This window comes from Amblyraja radiata, chromosome 27 (genome assembly GCF_010909765.2).
Source record: "Amblyraja radiata isolate CabotCenter1 chromosome 27, sAmbRad1.1.pri, whole genome shotgun sequence".
Classification (NCBI taxonomy): domain Eukaryota; kingdom Metazoa; phylum Chordata; class Chondrichthyes; order Rajiformes; family Rajidae; genus Amblyraja; species Amblyraja radiata.
In genome coordinates this window covers 25,570,516-25,594,091 of record NC_045982.1, presented here as the reverse complement: position 1 = coordinate 25,594,091, position 23,576 = coordinate 25,570,516, and the positions used below count along the sequence as shown (strand labels likewise).

The following is a 23,576-nucleotide window of genomic DNA, read 5'->3' as shown; positions in this document are numbered from 1 at the left end:
GTAAGGGGAAACTGTACAAAAGGGACGGATTGCATCTTAACAGGTGTGGGACCAGCATTCTGGCAGGCAGGTTTGCCACTGCTGCTCGGGTGGTTTTAAACTGAATAAGGGGGGTGGGGTGTCGAATGGGATAGTGGAGGATGGAGTTAAAGGGAAAGGGTTTCTTAAATGTGTGAGCGTAGAGACAGAGGGGTGTAAAATGAAGGTAGAAGCAATAGGTAGCAAGGTGAAAAGTAAAAGTGGCAGGCAGACAAAACCAGGGCAAAAATCAAAAAGGGCCACTTTTCAACATAATTGTATAAGGGGTAAGAGTGTTGTAAAAACAAGCCTGAAGGCTTTGTGTCTCAATGCAAGGAGCATTCGTAATAAGGTGGATGAGTTGAATGTGCAGATAGCTATTAATGACTATGATATAGTTGGGATCACGGAGACATGGCTCCAGGGTGACCAAGGCTGGGAGCTGAACATCCAGGGATATTCAATATTCAGGAGGGATAGAGAGAAAGGAAAAGGAGGTGGGGTAGCATTGCTGATTAGAGAGGAGATTAACGCAATGGAAAGGAAGGACATTAGTTTGGAGGATGTGGAATCGGTATGGGTAGAGCTGCGAAACACTAAGGGGCAGAAAACGCTGGTGGGTGTTGTGTACAGGCCACCTAACAGTAGTAGTGAAGTTGGAGATGGTATCAAACAGGAAATTAGAAATGCGTGCGACAAAGGCAAAACCGTTATAATGGGTGACTTCAATCTACATATAGATTGGGTGAATCAAATTGGCAGGGGTGCTGAGGAAGAGGATTTCTTGGAATGTATGCGGGATAGTTATCTAAATCAACATGTAGAGGAACCAACGAGAGAGCAGGCTATTTTAGACTGGGTATTGAGTAATGAGGAAGGGTTAGTTAGCAGTCTTGTTGTACGTGCCCCCTTGGGCAAGAGTGACCATAATATGGTTGAGTTCTTCATTAGGATGAAGAGTGACATTGTTAATTCAGAAACAATGGTTCTGAACTTAAAGAAAGGTAACTTTGAGGGTATGAGACGTGAATTGGCCAAGATTGACTGGCAATTAATTCTAAAAGGGTTGACGGTGGATATGCAATGGAAGACATTTAAAGACTGCATGGATGAACTACAAAAATTGTTCATCCCAGTTTGGCAAAAGAATAAATCAGGGAAGGTAGTACATCCGTGGATAACAAGGGAAATCAGGGATAGTATCAAAGCGAAGGATAATGCGTACAAATTAGCCAGAAAAAGCAGCATACCGGAGGTCTGGGATAAATTCAGAGGCCAGCAGAGGAGGACAAAGGGCTTGATTAGGAAAGGAAAAATAGCTTATGAAAGAAAACTGTCAGGGAACATAAAAACTGACTGCTAAAGTTTTTATAGATATGTGAAGAGAAAGAGATTAGTTAAAACAAATGTAGGTCCCTTGCAGTCAGAAACAGGTGTGTTGATCATGGGGAACAAGGATATGGCGGACCAATTGAATAACTACTTTGGTTCCGTCTTCACTAAGGAAGACATAAATAATCTGCCGGAAATAGCAGGGGACCGCGGGTCAAAGGAGTTGGAGGAATTGAGTGAAATCCAGGTTAGCCGGGAAGTGGTGTTGAGTAAATTGAATGGATTAAAGGCCAATAAATCCCCAGGGCCAGATAGGCTGCATCCCAGAGTACTTAAGGAAGTAGCTCCAGAAATAGTGGATGCATTAGTAATAATCTTTCAAAACTCTTTAGATTCTGGAGTAGTTCCTGAGGATTGGCGGGTAGCAAACGTAACCCCACTTTTTAAGAAGGGAGGGAGAGAGAAAACGGGGAATTACAGACCAGTTAGTCTAACATCGGTAGTGGGGAAACTGCTAGAGTCAGTTATTAAAGATGGGATAGCAGCACATTTGGAAAGTGGTGAAATCATTGGACAAAGTCAGCATGGATTTACAAAAGGTAAATCATGTCTGACGAATCTTATAGAATTTTTCGAGGATGTAACTAGTAGCGTGGATAGGGGAGAACCAGTGGATGTGGTGTATCTGGACTTCCAGAAGGCTTTCGACAAGGTCCCACATAAGAGATTAGTATACAAACTTAAAGCACACTGCATTGGGGGTTCAGTATTGATGTGGATAGAGAACTGTCTGGCAAACAGGAAGCAAAGAGTAGGAGTAAACGGGTCCTTTTCACAATGGCAGGCAGTGACTAGTGGGGTACCGCAAGGCTCAGTGCTGGGACCCCAGCTATTTACAATATATATTAATGATCTGGATGAGGGAATTGAAAGCAATATCTCCAAGTTTGCGGATGACACTAAGCTGGGGGGCAGTGTTAGCTGTGAGGAGGATGCTAGGAGACTGCAAGGTGACTTGGATAGGCTGGGTGAGTGGGCAAATGTTTGGCAGATGCAGTATAATGTGGATAAATGTGAGGTTATCCATTTTGGTGGCAAAAACAGGAAAGCAGACTATTATCTAAATGGTGGCCGACTAGGAAAAGGGGAGATGCAGCGAGACCTGGGTGTCATGGTACACCAGTCATTGAAAGTAGGCATGCAGGTGCAGCAGGCAGTGAAGAATGCGAATGGTATGTTAGCTTTCATAGCAAAAGGATTTGAGTATAGGAGCAGGGAGGTTCTACTGCAGTTGTACAGGGTCTTGGTGAGACCACACCTGGAGTATTGCGTACAGTTTTGGTCTCCAAATCTGAGGAAGGACATTATTCCCATAGAGGGAGTGCAGAGAAGGTTCACCAGACTGATTCCTGGGATGTCAGGACTGTCTTATGAAGAAAGACTGGATAGACTTGGTTTATACTCTCTAGAATTTAGGAGATTGAGAGGGGATCTTATAGAAACTTATAAAATTCTTAAGGGGTTGGACAGGCTAGATGCAGGAAAATTCCTCCCGATGTTGGGGAAGTCCAGGACAAGGGGTCACAGCTTAAAGATAAGGGGGAAATCCTTTAAAACCGAGATGAGAAGAACTTTTTTCACACAGAGAGTGGTGAATCTCTGGAACTCTCTGCCACAGAGGGTAGTCGAGACCAGTTCATTGGCTATATTGAAGAGGGAGTTAGATGTGGCCCTTGTGGCTAAGGGGATCAGAGGGTATGGAGAGAAGGCAGGTACGGGATACTGAGTTGGATGATCAGCCATGATCATATTGAATGACGGTGCAGGCTCGAAGGGCCGAATGGCCTACTCCTGCACCTAATTTCTATGTTTCTATGTTTCTATCCCAGAGTAGTATAGAGCTGGAGATGGACTGTGATGCAGGGGTGTGTGGAGTCAGCGGGCAAATGGTGTTGAGGCCAGGATTGGAACAGCCATTATCTCACAGCTGGCTAGCCTCTGCCGATTTTTGTCACCTTTCGGATTTACTTTCAGCAGCGTCCCAGTACTATGGTGATCCACAAGGGTGAATGATTTTTTGGTGTTGGAAAAACCTCCCAGGAGGGAATAAATATTGATGTCCACCTCATTGAAACCTGTTAAAAGTGGCGATGTGTTTCCTTACGGGATGTTTTTCTCTCAGTAGTAATGATGAGCACCGCAGCAGTGTGCAAGCATCAGGGGAGGATGTGGGTGGGGTGAATTAAGGGATTTGCTTATGAGGCAAATCTCTGGAGTGTGCCTGCAGTGGTGTTTGACGATACGTGTCCTTTCTCAGCTCTTGTCCCTGCCCCCACCTTGTCCCATGAGGCTTCCAGCTCCTTTTCCAGACTTCTAATTTGGTCCCAGCCAGCACCCAAAGTTCTGGAGCTCCAGGCATGAAGACCTGGATCCATCTGCTCTTTGAATCAAGGTAACATGCTGGCGAATCTCTTCTGTACCCTTTCCAAAGTAATGGCAACCTTCCTATAGCTGGGTAGGCAAAACTTTACATAGTATCCAAGTATCGCCTAACCAATTCATACTGCTGCATCATGACAATGAAGGGAAGCAAGCCAATGCCTTCTGAAAAATGTAATTTCCAGGGAACCATGTAGCTGTACTGTCAAATCTCTCTATTGTGCTAACCGCTCCAGGGCTCTATTCTTCACTGTGTAAGTCCTGCCCTGCATTCATTTACCAAACTGCAACGCTTCATACTTGTGGGAGTTAAATTCCAGTTGTTGGAAGTTGGGCAGAAATCCCTGGGGGGGGGACGGGCCGCCACAGCCTCCAAAGTCAGCCAGCTCCGTGATGGTAATTCCACAGGCTCTGCGATCAGAGCCCTCAAGGTCGATTCCAGTTGGAGGCCACCAGCTCCTAGATTCTAGCAACCTGGGACTAGCTGCAGTTCCCAGGTCGCCTGCATGCCCCAGGTCTGGCCGTAGCACCCAGGTCAGATCCGGCCCGTGGGCCATATGTTGCCGACCCCTGCCCTAGATGTTAGTCCTCATTGTGTTCCCCCCCCACCATGTTTTAAAAGCGATTACCCAATATTTGCACTATAGTTTTACAGCCTATGATTCATCTGCTCTTTGAACCAATCGCTCACATTGCCTTATCATTTCTCTTTCCATGTTGCTGCCACTTTTCTTTCCCTGGTCTCTGAATGATAAGCCTACTACACAGCTGATGATCAAACAGCTTTTGCAAGACCACATTATGACATTTGCCACCTTTCCCTCATTGATTCTCCTTGTGAGTTCTGCATGGGTGCAGGAAGCAACACCAAATCAGTCATTCATGCTCTCAATTTCCACCCAACATCGCTGAGTCCTTCCTTCACTCCATCTCCAGGTCAGAGAATCAGGATGCAGGTTGGCCTTAAACACACATCACATGCCCACACACTCCCAGACCTACATTGACCCTATTTCCATTATCCTCAGTAAACCAGTTGTGAATGTATACGACCAAATCACTGTTAATCCCATGCATATTAATCTTCTGGATCTGCCTACCATGGGGTCATTATCAAATAGCTTACTAATATGCAAGTGGACAACATTAACTGCCCTATCCTCAATGATCACATTCATCACCTACTCAAAAAAATCAACAACGTTTGTAAAACACTGCCATGCTTATTTTCCCAGGTATCCCATTCTTCACCAAACGAAATTGTGTAAAAGTACAATTTCATCAAGGCTCCCACCTCCTTCTTGATCTCAAACTGTACTTGCATATTAATTAACATTAGACTTTAGCCTTTACAGATACAGTGCGGAAACAGGGCCTTCAGCCCAATGAATCTGTGCCGACCAGTGGACACCCTGTATATTAACATTAATAGGGACATTTAAAATTTTACCAAAGCCAATAAACATACAAACTTGTATGTTTGGAATGTCAGAGGCTGTCAGGAAATACGGTCGTCGTGCAGATGTGTACATTTATTTCTACATGCCCTGCGGTGAAAGGTTGCATATTAAGGGGTGACCACACTAAATACAGATCTGACTGAGTTAAGGCACATTATAACTATCATTCAATAACTTCACCAGAGGGACTGTAGTGGTTCCAGCCAGTTCACCACCACCTCGTCAAGGGCAATTAGTGATGTGCAATAAATGCTGGTTATGCCATTGATCCTCAGGGACTGAAACATTAATAAAGACATTTAAAAAATAATGTGTTCCAGGTGATTGGTGAATGAGGATTCCTTCACTACGCAATGTTTTCAATATTAACAAAATGCCTGTAACTCTTCGCAAAAATCAACACTTCCCATTAGGAATATTCCATGATTTACATTCTGATGCACCCAGAAATTGATTTTATTTTGAAAATGCAAGTTGTAAGTTGTTTGGAGAAGATGCGTTCAAGTGCAGAAACAAGGAAATGCAGATGCTGTTTTTCAAAAGTGCTAACTCAGCGAGTGACGCAGCATCAGAGAATGTGGATAGGTGATGTTTTGGATCAGGATCAGGACCCTTTTTGAGAATGATTGTGGGGGGGTGGGGGTTGAGATATCTGGATGAGAGCAGAGGCAGGACATAGTCTGGGGAGGAGAGATTTTGGATAAACTGATGGTTGGACAAACTTATTTTATAAGTTCAACTCTGTTTTATCAGGCATATATTGGGTTGATAGGAAGATTTTTTTGCAGCATGGTAAATGCTAAAGGGCATAGATTTAAGAGGAGGGGGAGTCATTTTACAGAAGATATGTGGGGCACGTTTTTCATACACAGTGTGGTGGTGCATGGACTGTGCATCCAGGCAAGCAATCATGTACAATACCACCTACTTTAGTATCATTGCAACACATACTAATCATGCCCAGCATATTTGTATCTAAATCATTTATATAAACCACAAACAGCAATGGGCCCAGCTATGGTCCCTGATGTTTACCAGTCATCACTGGGCACCTGTCCGAAAAACTCATTGGATTTGAGATTTGAATGTGGCAGCTTAGAGGATGTCCCCCAGTGAGAGATCGAGAAAGAAGGGTCAACATTTCAGAAGAAGGGATTGTACATTCAGGACAGAAACAAGGAGAACATTTGTTTTCTCCCAGAAGTTTAGTGTTGCTCTTTGCAATGCACCATCCCAGAGTAGTATAGAGCTGGAGATGGACTGTGATGCAGGGGTGTGTGGAGTCAGCGGGGAAATGGTGTTGAGGCCAGGATTGGAACAGCCATTATCTCACAGCTGGCTAGCCTCTGCCGATTTTTATCACCTTTCGGATTTACTTTCAGCAGCGTCCCAGTATTATGGTGATCCACAAGGATGAATGAGTTTTTGTAGTTGGAAAAACCTCCCAGGAGGGAATAAATATTGATGTCCACCGCATTGAAACCTGTTAAAAGTGGCGATGTGTTTCCTTACGGGATGTTTTTCTCTCAGTAGTAATGATGAGCACCGCAGCAGTGTGCAAGCATCAGGGGAGTATGTGGGTGGGGTGAATGTAGGGATTTGCTTATGAGGCAAATCTCTGGAGTGTGCCTGCAGTGGTGTTTGACGATACGTGTCCTTTCTCAGCTCTTGTCCCTGCCCCCACCTTGTCCCATGAGGCTTCCAGCTCCTTTTCCAGGCTTCTAATTTGGTCCCAGCCAGCACCCAAAGTTCTGGAGCTCCAGGCATGAAGACCTGGATCCATCTGCTCTTTGAATCAAGGTAACATCCTGGCGAATCTCTTCTGTACCCTTTCCAATGTAATGGCAACCTTCCTGTAGCTGGGTAGGCAAAACTTTACATAGTATCCAAGTATCGCCTAAACAATTCATACTGCTGCATCATGACAATGAAGGGAAGCAAGCCAATGCCTTCTGAACTGCTCTATCCACCTAAAATGTAATTTCCAGGGAACCATGTAGCTGTACTGTCAAATCTCTCTATTGTGCTAACCGCTCCAGGGCTCTATTCTTCACTGTGTAAGTCCTGCCCTGCATTCATTTACCAAACTGCAACGCTTCATACTTGTGGGAGTTAAATTCCAGTTGTTGGAAGTTGGGCAGAAATCCCTGGGGGGGGGGCGGACCGCCACAGCCTCCAAAGTCAGCCAGCTCCGTGATGGTAATTCCACAGGCTCTGCGATCAGAGCCCTCAAGGTCGATTCCAGTTGGAGGCCACCAGCTCCTAGATTCTAGCAACCTGGGACTAGCTGCAGTTCCCAGGTCGCCTGCATGCCCCAGGTCTGGCCGTAGCACCCAGGTCAGATCCGGCCTGTGGGCCATATGTTGCCGACCCCTGCCCTAGATGTTAGCCCTCATTGTGTCCCCCCCCCCCCCCCCCCACCATGTTTTAAAAGCGATTTCCCAATATTTGCACTATAGTTTTACAGCCTATGATTCATCTGCTCATTGAACCAATCACTCACCTTGCCTTATCATTTCTCTTTCCATGTTGCTGCCACTTTTCTTTCCCTGGTCTCTGAATGATGAGCCTACTACACAGCTGATGATCAAACAGCTTTTGCAAGACCACATTATGACATTTGCCACCTTTCCCTCATTGACCCTCCTTGTGAGTTCTGCATGGGTGCAGGAAGCAACACCAAATCAGTCATTCATGCTCTCAATTCCACCCAACATCGCCGAGTCCTTCCTTCACTCCATCTCCAGGTCAGAGAATCAGGATGCAGGTTGGCCGTAAACACACATCACATGCCCACACACTCCCAGACCTACATTGACCCTATTTCCATTCTCCTCAGTAAACCAGTTGTGAATGTATACGACCAAATCACTGTTAATCCCGTGCATATTAATCTTCTGGGTCTGCCTACCATGGGGTCATTATCAAATAGTTTACTAATATGCAAGTGGACAACATGAACTGCCCTATCCTCAATGATCACATTCATCACCTACTCAAAAAAATCAACAACGTTTGTAAAACACTGCCATGATTATTTTGCCCAGGTATCCCATTCTCCACCAAACGAAATTGTGTAAAAGTACAATTTCATCAATGCTCCCACCTCCTTCTTGATCTGAAACTGTACTTGCATATTAATTAACATTAGACTTTAGCCTTTACAGATACAGTGCGGAAACAGGGCCTTCAGCCCAATGAATCTGTGCCGACCAGTGGACACCCTGTATATTAACACTAATAGTAGGTATGTTGCAAAGCCTACCTGAAGCGTCCTTGAAAATCTTCCGTTGCGGGTGTGCGCGATTTTGGCGCCGTTTAGAGGGGGCGGGTTTAAAACGCGATTTTCTCTAAGCTGTTCCAATCGAAAATGTTCAGCCTAGTTAATTATTAACGAAAAATCGCTGGAAGACCCCGTCGCAAAAGCTATTATTAGGTTTAAAGGCCTTGAATAATAGTTATAGTAGTTTAAAAATCAATCTCTAAACCCGCGACCGTCAGCAACCGCAGGGTCTCATAAAGCAAATAGCAGAAGTTAGGTTGTATATTTTTACATTAAAAAGGGCTTCTAAAGAACCTTTATACAAAGTTTAATATTGCGAGTAGCTCAATTTGGCCCCATTATATCGCGCAGTATTTTTCTCGGCATTTGAGGCACAAATCTACCGCAATGTGAACGTTCTAAACCAGCGCGTTCCACAGGGACCCACTAGAAAGCTGATTTAAATGGGCATTTATTTACAGCAATTAAACACTAAATTCCTTCCATTTGGCCTATAAATTAATGTAAATGAGATTTTAAAATCATGTTTTATTGTGAATTATTTGTGAATATTATTTGGACATTTAGGCTATTTAAAAATGTTAATCATTTATTAAGAAATGGATAGATGTTTAGATCTAGTAATTGAAGTCTGAAATTAGCTACAATTAGGTAACTAACTAATTATATGCTTTAATTTCAGGTCATCCAAGTAAGATTATTTTATATTTGTTTCAGAATGCTTCAATCTATGATAACTGAAAATTTCATTCAGTTCTCTTAATTTTTAAGAAAGTTATGGGCTTTTGACTGTTCACGATCACAGCTTTTTTGTTATGTCCATAGAAAATCAATAGGGAACAAGATGCTAATTTCCCAGTATGAAAATGGCCATAACTTTTTAAATACTTGAGATATGAAAGTGAATTAGGTGTCAAATTAAACTTCTTTTTATGCTTTATCTGATGGGATAAATTACAGACTTGATTTTTAAAATCTCAAAATTTTGTAACATTGCTACTAATAGGGACATTTAAAATTTTACCAAAGCCAATAAACATACAAACTTGTATGTTTGGAATGTCAGAGGCTGTCAGGAAATACGGTCGTCGTGCAGATGTGTACATTTATTTCTACATGCCCTGCGGTGAAAGTTTGCATATTGAGGGGTGACCACACTAAATACAGATCTGACTGACTTAAGGCACATTATAACTATCATTCAATAACTTCACCAGAGGGACTGTAGTGGTTCCAGCCAGTTCACCACCACCTCATCAAGGGCAATTAGTGATGTGCAATAAATGCTGGTTATGCCATTGATCCTCAGGGACTGAAACATTAATAAAGACATTTTAAAAAGAATGTGTTCCAGGTGATTGGTGAATGAGGATTCCTTCACTACGCAATGTTTTTAATATTAACAAAATGCCTGTAACTCTTCGCAAAAATCAACACTTCCCATTAGGAATATTCCATGATTTACATTCTGATGCACCCAGTAATGGATTTTATTTTGAAAATGCAAGTTGTAAGTTGTTTGGAGAAGATGCGTTCAAGTGCAGAAACAAGGAAATGCAGATGGTGTTTTTCAAAAGTGCTAACTCAGCGAGTGACGCAGCATCAAGAGAATGTGGATAGGTGATGTTTTGGATTAGGACCCTTTTTGAGAATAATTGTGGGGGGGTGGGGGTTGAGATATCTGGATGAGAGCAGAGGCAGGACATAGTCTGGGGAGGAGAGTTTTTGGATAAGCAGATGGTTGGCCAAACTTCTTTTATAAGTTCAACTCTGTTTTATCAGACATATATTGGGTAGATCGGAAGATTTTTTTTGCGGCATGGTAAATGCTAAAGGGCATAGATTTAAGAGGAGGGGGAGGAATTTTACAGAAGATATGTGGGGCGCGTTCTTCATACACAGTGTGGTGGTGCATGGACTGTGCATCCAGGCAAGCAATGATGTACAATACCACCTACTTTAGTATCATTGGAACACATACTAATCATGCCCAGCATATTTGTATCTAAATCATTTATATAAACCACAAACAGCAATGGGCCCAGCTATGGTCCCTGATGTTTACCAATCATCACTGGGCACCTGTCCGAAAAACTCATTGGAGTTGAGATTTGAATGTGGCAGCTTAGAGGATGTCCCACAGTGAGAGATCGAGAAAGAAGGGTCAACATTTCAGAAGAAGGGATTGTACATTCAGGGCAGAAAGAAGGAGAACATTTTTTTTCTCGAAGAAGTTTAGTGTTGCTCTTTGCAATGCACCATCCCAGAGTAGTATAGAGCTGGAGATGGACTGTGATGCAGGGGTGTGTGGAGTCAGCGGGGAAATGGTGTTGAGGCCAGGATTGGAACAGCCATTATCTCACAGCTGGCTAGCCTCTGCCGATTTTTATCTCCTTTCGGATTTACTTTCAGCAGCGTCCCAGTACTATGGTGATCCACAAGGGTGAATGATTTTTTGGTATTGGAAAAACCTCCCAGGAGGGAATAAATATTGATGTCCACCGCATTGAAACCTGTTAAAAGTGGCGATGTGTTTCCTTACGGGATGTTTTTCTCTCAGTAGTAATGATGAGCACCGCAGCAGTGTGCAAGCATCAGGGGAGGATGTGGGTGGGGTGAATGTAGGGATTTGCTTATGAGGCAAATCTCTGGAGTGTGCCTGCAGTGGTGTTTGACGATACGTGTCCTTTCTCAGCTCTTGTCCCTGCCCCCACCTTGTCCCATGAGGCTTCCAGCTCCTTTTCCAGGCTTCTAATTTGGTCCCAGCCAGCACCCAAAGTTCTGGAGCTCCAGGCATGAAGACCTGGATCCATCTGCTCTTTGAATCAAGGTAACATCCTGGCGAATCTCTTCTGTACCCTTTCCAATGTAATGGCAACCTTCCTGTAGCTGGGTACGCAAAACTTAACATAGTATCCAAGTATGGTCTAACCAATTCATACTGCTGCATCATGACAATGAAGGGAAGCAAGCCAATGCCTTCTTAACAGCTCTGTCCACCTAAAATGTAATTTCCAGGGAACCATGTAGCTGTACTGTCAAATCTCTCTATTGTGCTAACCGCTCCAGGGCTCTATTCTTCACTGTGTCAGTCCTGCCCTGCAGTGATTTACCAAACTACAACGCTTCATACTTGTGGGAGTTAAATTCCAGTTGTTGGAAGTTGGGCAGAAATCCCTGGGGGGGCTACCACAGCCTCCAACGTCAGCCAGCTCCGCAATGGTAATTCCACAGGCTCTGCGATAGGAGCCCTCAAGGTCGATTCCAGTTGGAGGCCACCAGCTCCTTGATTCTAGCAACCTGGGACTAGCTGCAGTTCTCAGGTCGGCTCGCCATCCCAGGTCTGGCTGTAGCACCCAGGTCAGATCCTGCCCATGGGCCATATGTTGCCGTCCCTGCCCTAGATGTTAGTCCTCATTGTGTCCCCTCCATGTTTTAAAAGCGATTTCCCAATATTTGCACTATAGTTTTACAGCATACGATTCATCTGCTCTTTGAACCAATCACTCACCTTGCCTTATCATTTCTCTTTCCATGTTGCTGCCACTTTTCTTTCCCTGGTCTCTGAATGATGAGCCTACTACACAGCTGATGATCAAACAGCTTTTGCAAGACCACAATATGACAGTCGCCACCTTTCCCTCATTGACCACCCGCGGAGTTTGAACCATCGCCTCGGCGCAGAGGGAGAACAAAGGGAAGAGACAGAGACTTTAAGATTTTGCCTTCCACCACAGTGAGGAGGTGTTTGGTGAACTCACTGTGGTGGATGTTAAATTTGTGTTGATTGTGTGTTTGTATCATTTTTTAATTATATGTATGACTGCAGGGAAACAACTTTTCATTCAGACCGAAAGGTCTGAATGACAATAAACTAATCTAATCTAATCTAATCTAAAAACCTTGTGAGTTCTGCATAAGTGCAGGAAGCAACACCAAAGCAGTCATTCATGCTCTCAATTTCCACCCAACATCGCTGAGTCCTTCCTTCACTCCATCTCCAGGTCAGAAAATCAGGATGCAGGTTGGCCGTAAACACACATCACATGCCCACACATTCCCAGACCTACATTGACCCTATTTCCATTCTCCTCAGTAAACCAGTTGTGAATGTATACGACCAAATCACTGTTTATCCCATGCATATTAATCTTCTGCATCTGCTTACCATGCGGTCATTATCAAATAGCTTACTAATATGCAAGTGGACAACATCCACTGCCCTATCCTCATTGATCACATTCATCACCTACTCAAAAAAATCAACAACATTTGTAAGACACTGCCATGCTTATTTAGCCCAGGTATCCCATTCTTCACCAAACGAAATTGAGTAAAAGTGCAAATTCATCAAGGCTCCCACCTCCTTCTTGATCTCAAACTGTACTTGCATATTAATTAACATTAGACTTTAGCCTTTACAGATACAGTGCGGAAACAGGGCCTTCAGCCCAATGAATCTGTGCCGACCAGTGGACACCCTGTATATTAACATAATAGGGACATTTAAAATTTTACCAAAGCCAATAAACTTACAAACTTGTATGTCTTTGGAATGTCAGAGGCTGTCAGGAAATACGGTCGTCGTGCAGATGTGTACATTTATTTCTACATGCCCTGCGGTGAAAGGTTGCATATTGAGGGGTGACCACACTAAATACAGATCTGACTGAGTTAAGGCACATTATATCTATCATTCAATAACTTCACCAGAGGGACTGTAGTGGTTCCAGCCAGTTCACCACCACCTCGTCAAGAGCAATTAGTGATGTGCAATAAATGCTGGTTATGCTATTGATCCTCAGGGACTGAAACATTAATAAAGACATTTTAAAAATAATGTGTTCCAGGTGATTGGTGTATGAGGATTCCTTCACTACGCAATGTTTTCAATATTAACAAAATGCCTGTAACTCTTCGCAAAAATCAACACTTCCCATTAGGAATATTCCATGATTTACATTCTGATGCACCCAGAAATAGATTTTATTTTGAAAATGCAAGTTGTAAGTTGTTTGGAGAAGATGCGTTCAAGTGCAGAAACAAGGAAATGCAGATGGTGTTTTTCAAAAGTGCTAACTCAGCGAGTGACGCAGCATCATGAGAATGTGGATAGGTGATGTTTTGGATCAGGATCAGGACCCTTTTTGAGAATGATTGTGGGGGGGTGTGGGTTGAGATATCTGGATGAGAGCAAAGGCAGGACATAGTCTGGGGACGAGAGTTTTTGGATAAGCAGATGGTTGGACAAACTTCTTTTATAAGTTCAACTCTGTTTTATCAGGCATATATTGGGTAGATCGGAAGATTTTTTTTGCGGCATGGTAAATGCTAAAGGGCATAGATTTAAGAGGAGGGAGAGTAATTTTACAGAAGATATGTGGGGCACGTTTTTCATACACAGTGTGGTGGTGCATGGACTGTGCATCCAGGCAAGCAATGATGTACAATACCACCTACTTTAGTATCATTGGAACACATACTAATCATGCCCAGCATATTTGTATCTAAATCATTTATATAAACCACAAACAGCAATGGGCCCAGCTATGGTCCCTGATGTTTACCAGTCATCACTGGGCACCTGTCCGAAAAACTCATTGGAGTTGAGATTTGAATGTGGCAGCTTAGAGGATGTCCCACAGTGAGAGATCGATAAAGAAGGGTCAACATTTCAGAAGAAGGGATTGTACATTCAGGGCAGAAACAAGGAGAACATTTTTTTTCTCCCAGAAGTTTAGTGTTGCTTTTGACATGTATCATCCCAGAGTAGTATAGAGCTGGAGATGGACTGTGATGCAGGGGTGTGAGTGGAGTCAGCGGGGAAATGGTGTTGAGGCCAGGATTGGAACAGCCATTGTCTCACAGCTGGCTAGCCTCTGCCGATTTTTATCTCCTTTCGGATTTACTTTCAGCAGCGTCCCAGTATTATGGTGATCCACAAGGGTGAATGATTTTTTGGTGTTGGAAAAACCTCCCAGGAGGGAATAAATATTGATGTCCACCGCATTGAAACCTGTTAAAAGTGGCGATGTGTTTCCTTACGGGATGATTTTCTCTCAGTAGTAATGATGAGCACCGCAGCAGTGTGCAAGCATCAGGGGAGGATGTGGGTGGGGTGAATGAAGGGATTTGCTTATGAGGCAAATCTCTGGAGTGTGCCTGCAGTGGTGTTTGACGATACGTGTCCTTTCTCAGCTCTTGTCCCTGCCCCCACCTTGTCCCATGAGGCTTCCAGCTCCTTTTCCAGGCTTCTAATTTGGTCCCAGCCAGCACCCAAAGTTCTGGAGCTCCAGGCATGAAGACCTGGATCCATCTGCTCTTTGAATCAAGGTAACATCCTGGTGAATCTCTTCTGTACCCTTTCCAATGTAATGGCAACCTTCCTGTAGCTGGGTAGGCAAAACTTTACATAGTATCCAAGTATCGCCTAACCAATTCATACTGCTGCATCATGACAATGAAGGGAAGCAAGCCAATGCCTTCTGAACTGCTCTATCCACCTGCTCTATCCAACAGCTAAATGTCATTTCCAGGGAACCATGTAGCTGTACTGTCAAATCTCTCTATTGTGCTAACCGCTCCAGGGCTCTATTCTTCACTGTGTCAGTCCTGCCCTGCAGTGATTTACCAAACTACAACGCTTCATACTTGTGGGAGTTAAATTCCAGTTGTTGGAAGTTGGGCAGAAATCCCTGGAGGGGGGGGGGGGGGACGGGCCACCACAGCCTCGAAAGTCAGCCAGCACCGCAATGGTAATTCCACAGGCTCTGCGATAGGAGCCCACAAGGTCGATTCCAGTTGGAGGCCACCAGCTCCTTGATTCTAGCAACCTGGGACTAGCTGCAGTTCCCAGGGCGGCTCGCCTTCCCCAGGACTGGCTGTAGCACCCAGGTCAGATCCGGCCCATGGGCCATATGTTGTGGCCATATAAAGCATTTCGTTGTCTCTGTACTGTACACTGACAATGACAATTAAAATTGAATCTGAATCTGAATGTTGCCGTCCCTGCCCTAGATGTTAGTCCTCATTGTGTCCCCTCCATGTTTTAAAAGCGATTTCCCAATATTTGCACTATAGTTTTACAGCATACGATTCATCTGCTCTTTAAACCAATCACTCACCTTGCCTTATCATTTCTCTTTCCATGTTGCTGCCACTTTTCTTTCCCTGGTCTCTGAATGATGAGCCTACTATACAGCTGATGATCAAACAGCTTTTGCAAGACCACAATATGACATTCGCCACCTTTCCCTCTTTGTCCCTCCTTGTGAGTTCTGCATGGGTGCAGGAAGCAACACCAAAGCAGTCATTCATGCTCTCAATTTCCACCCAACATCGCTGAGTCCTTCCTTCACTCCATCTCCAGGTCAGAAAATCAGGATGCAGGTTGGCCGTAAACACACATCACATGCCCACACATTCCCAGACCTACATTGACCCTATTTCCATTCTCCTCAGTAAATCAGTTGTGAATGTATACGACCAAATCACTGTTAATCCCATGCATATTAATCTTCTGGATCTGCTTACCATGGGGTCATTATCAAATAGCTTACTAATATGCAAGTGGACAACATCCACTGCCCTATCCTCATTGATCACATTCATCACCTGCTCAAAAAAATCAACAACGTTTGTAAGACACTGCCATGCTTGTTTAGCCCAGGTATCCCATTCTCCACGAAACGAAATTAAGTAAAAGTGCAAATTCATCAAGGCTCCCACCTCCTTCTTGATCTCAAACTGTACTTGCATATTAATTAACATTAGACTTTAGCCTTTACAGATACAGTGCGGAAACAGGGCCTTCAGCCCAATGAATCTGTGCCGACCAGTGGACACCCTGTATATTAACATTAATAGGGACATTTAAAATTTTACCAAAGCCAATAAACTTACAAACTTGTATGTCTTTGGAATGTCAGAGGCTGTCAAGAAATACGGTCGTCGTGCAGATGTGTACATTTATTTCTACATGCCCTGCGGTGAAAGGTTGCATATTGAGGGGTGACCACACTAAATACAGATCTGACTGAGTTAAGGCACATTATAACTATCATTCAATAACTTCACCAGATGGACTGTAGTGGTTCCAGCCAGTTCACCACCACCTCGTCAAGGGCAATTAGTGATGTGCAATAAATGCTGGTTATGCCATTGATCCTCAGGGACTGAAACATTAATAAAGACATTTTAAAAAGAATGTGTTCCAGGTGATTGGTGAATGAGGATTCCTTCACTACGCAATGTTTTCAATATTAACAAAATGCCTGTAACTCTTCGCAAAAATCAACACTTCCCATTAGGAATATTCCATGATTTACATTCTGATGCACCCAGAAATGGATTTTATTTTGAAAATACAAGTTGTAAGTTGTTTGGAGAAGATGCGTTCAAGTGCAGAAACAAGGAAATGCAGATGCTGTTTTTCAAAAGTGCTAACTCAGCGAGTGACGCAGCATCAGAGAATGTGGATAGGTGATGTTTTGGATCAGGATCAGGACCCTTTTTGAGAATGATTGTGGGAGGGTGGGGGTTGAGATATTTGGATGAGAGCAGAGGCAGGACATAGTCTGGGGAGGAGAGTTTTTAGATAAGCAGATGGTTGGCCAAACTTCTTTTATAAGTTCAACTCTGTTTTATCAGGCATATATTGGGTAGATCGGAAGATTTTTTTTGTGGCATGGTAAATGCTAAAGGGCATAGAATTAAGAGGAGGGGGATTAATTTTACAGAAGATATGTGGGGCACGTTTTTCATACACAGTGTGGTGGTGCATGGACTGTGCATCCAGGCAAGCAATGATGTACAATACCACCTACTTTAGTATCATTGGAACACATACTAATCATGCCCAGCATATTTGTATCTAAATCATTTATATAAACCACAAACAGCAATGGGCCCAGCTATGGTCCCTGATGTTTACCAGTCATCACTGGGCACCTGTCCGAAAAACTCATTGGAGTTGAGATTTGAATGTGGCAGCTTAGAGGATGTCCCCCAGGGAGAGATCGAGAAAGAAGGGTCAACATTTCAGAAGAAGGGATTGTACATTCAGGGCAGAAACAAGGAGAACATTTTTTTTCTCCCAGAAATTTAGTGTTGGTTTTGAAATGCACCATCCCAGAGTAGTATAGAGCTGGAGATGGACTGTGATGCAGGGGTGTGTGGAGTCAGCGGGGAAATGGTGTTGAGGCCAGGATTGGAACAGCCATTATCTCACAGCTGGCTAGCCTCTGCCGATTTTTATCTCCTTTCGGATTTACTTTCAGCAGCGTCCCAGTACTATGGCGATCCACAAGGATGAATGATTTTTTGGTGTTGGAAAAACCTCCCAGGAGGGAATAAATATTGATGTCCACCGCATTGAAACATGTTAAAAGTGGCGATGTGTTTCCTTACGGGATGATTTTCTCTCAGTAGTAATGATGAGCACCGCAGCAGTGTGCAAGCATCAGGGGAGGATGTGGGTGGGGTGAATGAAGGGATTTGCTTATGAGGCAAATCTCTGGAGTGTGCCTGCAGTGGTGTTTGACGATACGTGTCCTTTCTCAGCTCTTGTCCCTGCCCCCACCTTGTCCCATGAGGCTTTCAGCTCCTTTTCCAGGCTTCTAATTTGGTCCCAGCCAGCACCCAAAGTTCTGGAGCTCCAGACATGAAGACCTGGACCCATCTGCTCTTTGAATCAAGGTAACATCCTGGCGAATCTCTTCTGTACCCTTTCCAATGTAATGGCAACCTTCCTATAGCTGGGTAGGCAAAACTTTACATAGTATCCAAGTAGGGAATAACCAATTCATACTGCTGCATCATGACAATGAAGGCAAGCAAGCCAATGCCTTCTGAACTGCTCTATCCACCTAAAATGTCATTTCCACGGAACCATGTAGCTGGGCTCTCAGATCTATTATATTAATCTTCTGGATCTGCCTACCGTGGGGTCATTATCAAATAGCTTACTAAAATGCAAGCGGACAACATCCACTGCCCTATCCTCGTGGATCACATTCATCACCTACTCAAAAAAATCAACAACATAAGACACAGCCTGCTGTGTACAAAACCATGCTTATTTTGCCCAGGTATCCCATTCTCCACCAAACGGAATTGTGTAAAAGTGCAATTTCATCAAGGCTCCCACCTCCGTCTTGATCTCAAACTGTACTTGCACATTAATTAGCGTTAGACTTTAGGGATATAATGCGGAAACAGACCATTCGGCCCTACAAAACCGTGCTGAGCAGTGGACACCCTGTACATTAACACAGGGAACATTAAAAGGGGAAAATTTAAAATTTTACCAAAGCCAATTAACTTACAAACCTCTATGTCTTTGGACAGGACCTAAGTTTGAACAGAGGAGAACACAGCTGGGCCAACACTAGCAATGAGGCAAACCCAACTGGGGAGAAACATATTGGAGTCACTCCAGTTATTGAGATGTTTCCAACAGTATGTTTGTTCTGTTTTATGTCACAAGTCTGTGCTGCATTGCTGGTACATTGGTTTTGATGAGTTAATGACCTAAACCAATTTGCCTGACTACATGGAAAGCACAAAGGCTACACGCGGTTGTGGTAATGCACAGGCTAGGAGACTAGACAAACTAACTAACAGCAAACAGAGTCTCAATAAATGGCCAAACAAAAACTCGTGAGGTGTCACAAGGATAGATCTGGGTCTCAACTGTTTACATTCCATATTAGTGACGGATGAAGCGACTGTGTGAACCGTAGACAGATTTACTGGTGAACAAAGACAGGTGGATAACCAGGTTGTGAGGAAGAAAGAATGAAAACAGAAATATTAATTAAACAGGGTGAGGCTACACAATGTTGATCCACAAAGTGATTTTGGGATCCGAATGCATCAAACACAAATATTTAGCAAGAAGATAAACCATGGTATTTGAACATCTCATGGTATGTTGGCCTTTATTACAAAAGGTATTAAGTATATAAGTAGGGGTTGTGTTCCATCAATACCCACAGTGTGCAGGAAGGATGTCACTCAAGAGATATGCTTAACAAATTCACAAGGCAAACCAGTTCAGATTAAAAACCATCTGTCATTTCTGTGGTTCATCTAGTTTCTGTTGCATAGTTTGACAGCCTTCCTCACAGTGCACAACTCCACCAATTTTGGAATCACCTGCAGACTTAATTAAACAAAACATCTACTGTGATGGCCATATCATATATACACACATTACAAACTACAGAGGTCCCAGCTGCCATGTGCTTGTTTAGCATCGCACCTACATTCTCTCACTCCAAGCACAAATTCCCTCCTTTATTCTTGAGCAATCCTACCTTCTCCCTGGTCACCCTCTTGTAAAGTGGATAAAACCCTGGGGCCTGATCAGGTCCAGAAGCTAGGGGAGAAATAACAGGGGCCTGGCAGAGAGAGTGTAACATCTTCAGTCACAGGGTAAGGAGCGGGACACTGGAGGATGGCTTATGTTATGACTTTACTTCAGAAGGGCTGTAAAGACAAGCCAGGGAACTACAGGCCAGTGAGCCTAACATCAGTGGGGGAGAAGGCAAGGCAAGGCAAGGCAACTTTATTTATATAGCACATTTCATACACGAGGCAGACTCAAAGTGCTTCACATAAAGACATGTCATACAATAAATGAAATAATAAAATGAAATAAAATAGAAGAACTAATAGAAAAGAAAAGCAAAATTAAAAATGCATTATAAAAAGTGCAAAAGTTAAAAGTGCAATGTAGTTAAGATTTAGCTGAAAGCTAAAGTAAACATAAAAGTTTTCAGTCTTATTTTAAAAGTGGTCAAAGTTGAGGCAAGTCTTAAATCTTCAGGAAGTTTATTCCAGCTATTTGTTGCATAGTAACTAAATCCTGCTTTCCCATGTTTTGTATTTACTCTGGGAATCACTAGCAGATTGGTTTCAGAAGATCTTAGCGGTCTAGAAGGCTTATATAGTGGAAGGTTACTGGAGAGGAATCTGAGGGATAGTGGCAGTTTATGTACAGGTAAGGATGGATTAGAACCAGTCAGCATGGCTTTGATTGTGGGAAATTGTGTCTATCAAACCTGAGAGAGAACCAGGAGAGGAGGGAAAGTGTTGGTCTGGAAGTGAACCAAGCACAGGAGCTCTGCAAGGACAGGACCTAGGATTGAACAGAGGACACCACAGCTGGGCTAACACTAGCAATGAGACAAATCCAACTGGAGAGAAACATATTGGAATCACTCCAGTTATTGAGATGTTTCCAACAGTATGTTGGTTTTGTTTTATGTCACAAGTCTGTGCTACATTGCCGATACATTGGGTTTGGTGAGTAAGTGACCTAAATCAATTTGCCCGACTACATGGAAAGCACAACAGCTACACGCGGTTGTGGTAATGAACACGCAAGAAGACTAGACAAACTAACTAACAGCAAACAGAGTCTCAATAAATGGCCAACCAATAACTCGTGAGGTGTCACAAGGATTAGATCTGGGACTCAACGGTTTACATTCCACATTAGTGACGCATGAAGCGACTGTAGACAGATTTACTGGTGAACAAAGACAGGTGGATAACCAGGTTGTGAGGAGAGCACAAGGAACCTGGAAAGGGATATGGACGGGTTAACTGAGTGGACAATAGAATGCCTTTTATTGTCATTCAAACAGACAAGGTATGAACGAAATTTCATTCCTGCAGTCATGACATTACAACAAAAAAAACCAAGACCCACACTTAACACAATTTACACAAACATCCATCACATTGAATCTCCAACACCTCCTCACTGTGATGGAAGGCAAAAGTGTTATCTCTTCCTTTTGTTCTTCTCCCACGGTCCAGCAGTCCAACTGCAGCGTCGAGGCGACTGGGACTCATGATGTTAAAGCCCCCAGCGGGCGATAGTATGTCCTGCGCCCGTTTAAGCCCTGTGGGGCGATGTTAGGCCCCGCTCCGAGTCATTTAAACACCGCAATTCCAGCTGGAGAAGTTGCTGCTTTGCAAGATGACAATAAAGGTTATTTTGATTTGAAGATATGCTTAACAAATTCACAAGGCAAATCAGTTAAATCACCAGTAGATGTGCTTGCACACACCAACGACTTTCAAATAAGTAGGCAAATCAATTTAGCCGCAGGTGAAGACAGTCTGTTTTTGCAGCAGGCAGCATGAGATGGAGCACAGGGTAACTTATCTATTCCGCCACCATGTTGCATGTCCATGAGGGCTGCTGCCTGCTGCAAAACAGTAGGATGTGGGGTGATCTCGGACTGGGGGCCTCCATCTGCGGCTGGATATTCGACTTCCTGACGGGCAGGCCCCAGGTGGTGAGAATTGGCAGCCACACCTCTTCCTCACTGATCCTCCACACAGGCGCACCACAGGGCTGTGTGCTCAGTCCTCTCCTGTACTCCCTATTCACGCACGACTGTACTACTAAGCACAGCTCCAACATCATCTTAAAGTTTGCTGACGACTCGACCATCCTGAGTCTCATCACAGACAATAATGAGACGGCCTATAGAGAGGGGGTAAAGGCACTAAACAGCTGGTGCAAGGGAAATAACCTCTCTCTCTCAATGTCAGCAAAACTAAAGAGATGATCGTGGACTACAGGAGACAGCAGGGGTGTGGACACTTCCCCATCCACATCGGTGATGCTGAGGTTGAAAGGCTCAGCAGCTTCAAGTTCCTCGGTGTGTACATCACTGGGGAACTCTCTTGGTCACTGCACACGGACACAATATCTAAGAAAGCCCGCCAGCGGCTCTTTTTCCTGAGAAGACTGAGGAAGTTTGGCATGAACGCCAGCATCCTCACAAACTTCTGCATCATCGAGAGTCTGCTGAATGAATGAATGAATGAATGAATGAATGAATGAATGAAAACTTTATTGTCATTCAAATACACCTAGACACAGTGCGCCTTGAACGAAATTTTGTTGCATTTGACTCTCCAAATCAGGTAAATAGTAAAAGTAAAAGTGCTAGGTACGTCCATAAAAATACCTCATGTGCATGGTTCTGCAAAATAAATATATATAAAAAGTTTTTAAAAAGTGTTGATATTTAAAAAGTTCTAGCCTCGGTTTTTTTGATTGTTCAGTAATCTTATGGCCTGGGGGATGAAGCTGTTGTAGAACCTGGTTGTCCCGCTCTTCATGCTGCGGTACCTCCTCCCAGAGTTAAGCAGTATAAACAGTCCAAATTGTGGGTGTGTGGGGGCTCTGGTAATGCCCTTAGCTCTAATCAGACAGCGCTTGTACCCCATGTCCATGATGGAAGGAAGAGAAGTCCCAATGATTTTTTCCGCTGTCCTCACCACTCTCTGAAGGCACTTCCAGTCCGCAGCTGTACAGCTGCCGCACCACGTAGAGTTGCAGCTGGTCATGACCAACTCAATTGTGCTTCTGTAGAAAGTGGCGAGGATGGGAGGGTGGAGGTGTAAACTTCTCAACCTGCGGAGGAAGTACAACCGCTGCTGTGCCCGTTTTGCCAGAGATGTAATGTTTGTGGACCAGTTTAAGGTGTGTGTTATATGCACCCCCAGGAACTTGATCCTTTTCACCTGCTCCACTGCTGAGTTGTTGATGCAAAGTGGAGTGTGACTGGGCTGAATTTTCCTTCTGAAATCGACGACAATCTCCTTGGTTTTGTTCACATTTAAGAGAAGGTTGTTCCTGCTGCACCAGCTCACCAGCTGTTCCACCTCCTCTCTATATGCCTGGTCGTCGTTATTGCGGATGAGGCCCACTACTGTTGTGTCATCCGCGTATTTGATGATATGGTTAGTAGTGGACCTGGCGACACAGTCATGTGTCATCAATGTAAAGAGCAGCGGACTCAGGACACAGCCCTGAGGGGAGCCGGTGCTCAGTGTGATGACCGAGGAGGTGTTCTTCCCCACCCGCACAGACTGGGGTCTTTCAGAAAGGAAATCCAGGATCCAGTTGCATAGTATGGTATTGAAACCTAGGGGTGCCAGTTTGCTCACCAGATGCTGGGGGATTATCGTGTTAAATGCTGAGCTGAAATCAATAAACAGCATCCGCACGTGGG

The 23,576-nt window shown here is 43.9% G+C and overlaps 1 protein-coding gene across 1 annotated transcript in view; it reads right to left on the bottom strand.

Annotated features, from left to right (window-relative positions):
• Positions 1–11,283: 11,283 nt before the first annotated feature.
• LOC116988230 (C-reactive protein-like) overlaps positions 11,284–23,576 on the bottom strand; it is a 35,829-nt gene continuing 23,536 nt past the window's right edge. Inside the window, exons 4-8 of the mRNA XM_033044780.1 lie at positions 20,598–20,674; positions 18,473–18,553; positions 16,066–16,146; positions 12,701–12,781; positions 11,284–11,415 (exon numbers count right to left, since the gene is read on the bottom strand). Of these exons, the coding sequence (XP_032900671.1) occupies positions 11,284–11,415; positions 12,701–12,781; positions 16,066–16,146; positions 18,473–18,553; positions 20,598–20,674 (452 nt within the window). The remainder of the gene's footprint in view (positions 11,416–12,700; positions 12,782–16,065; positions 16,147–18,472; positions 18,554–20,597; positions 20,675–23,576) is intronic.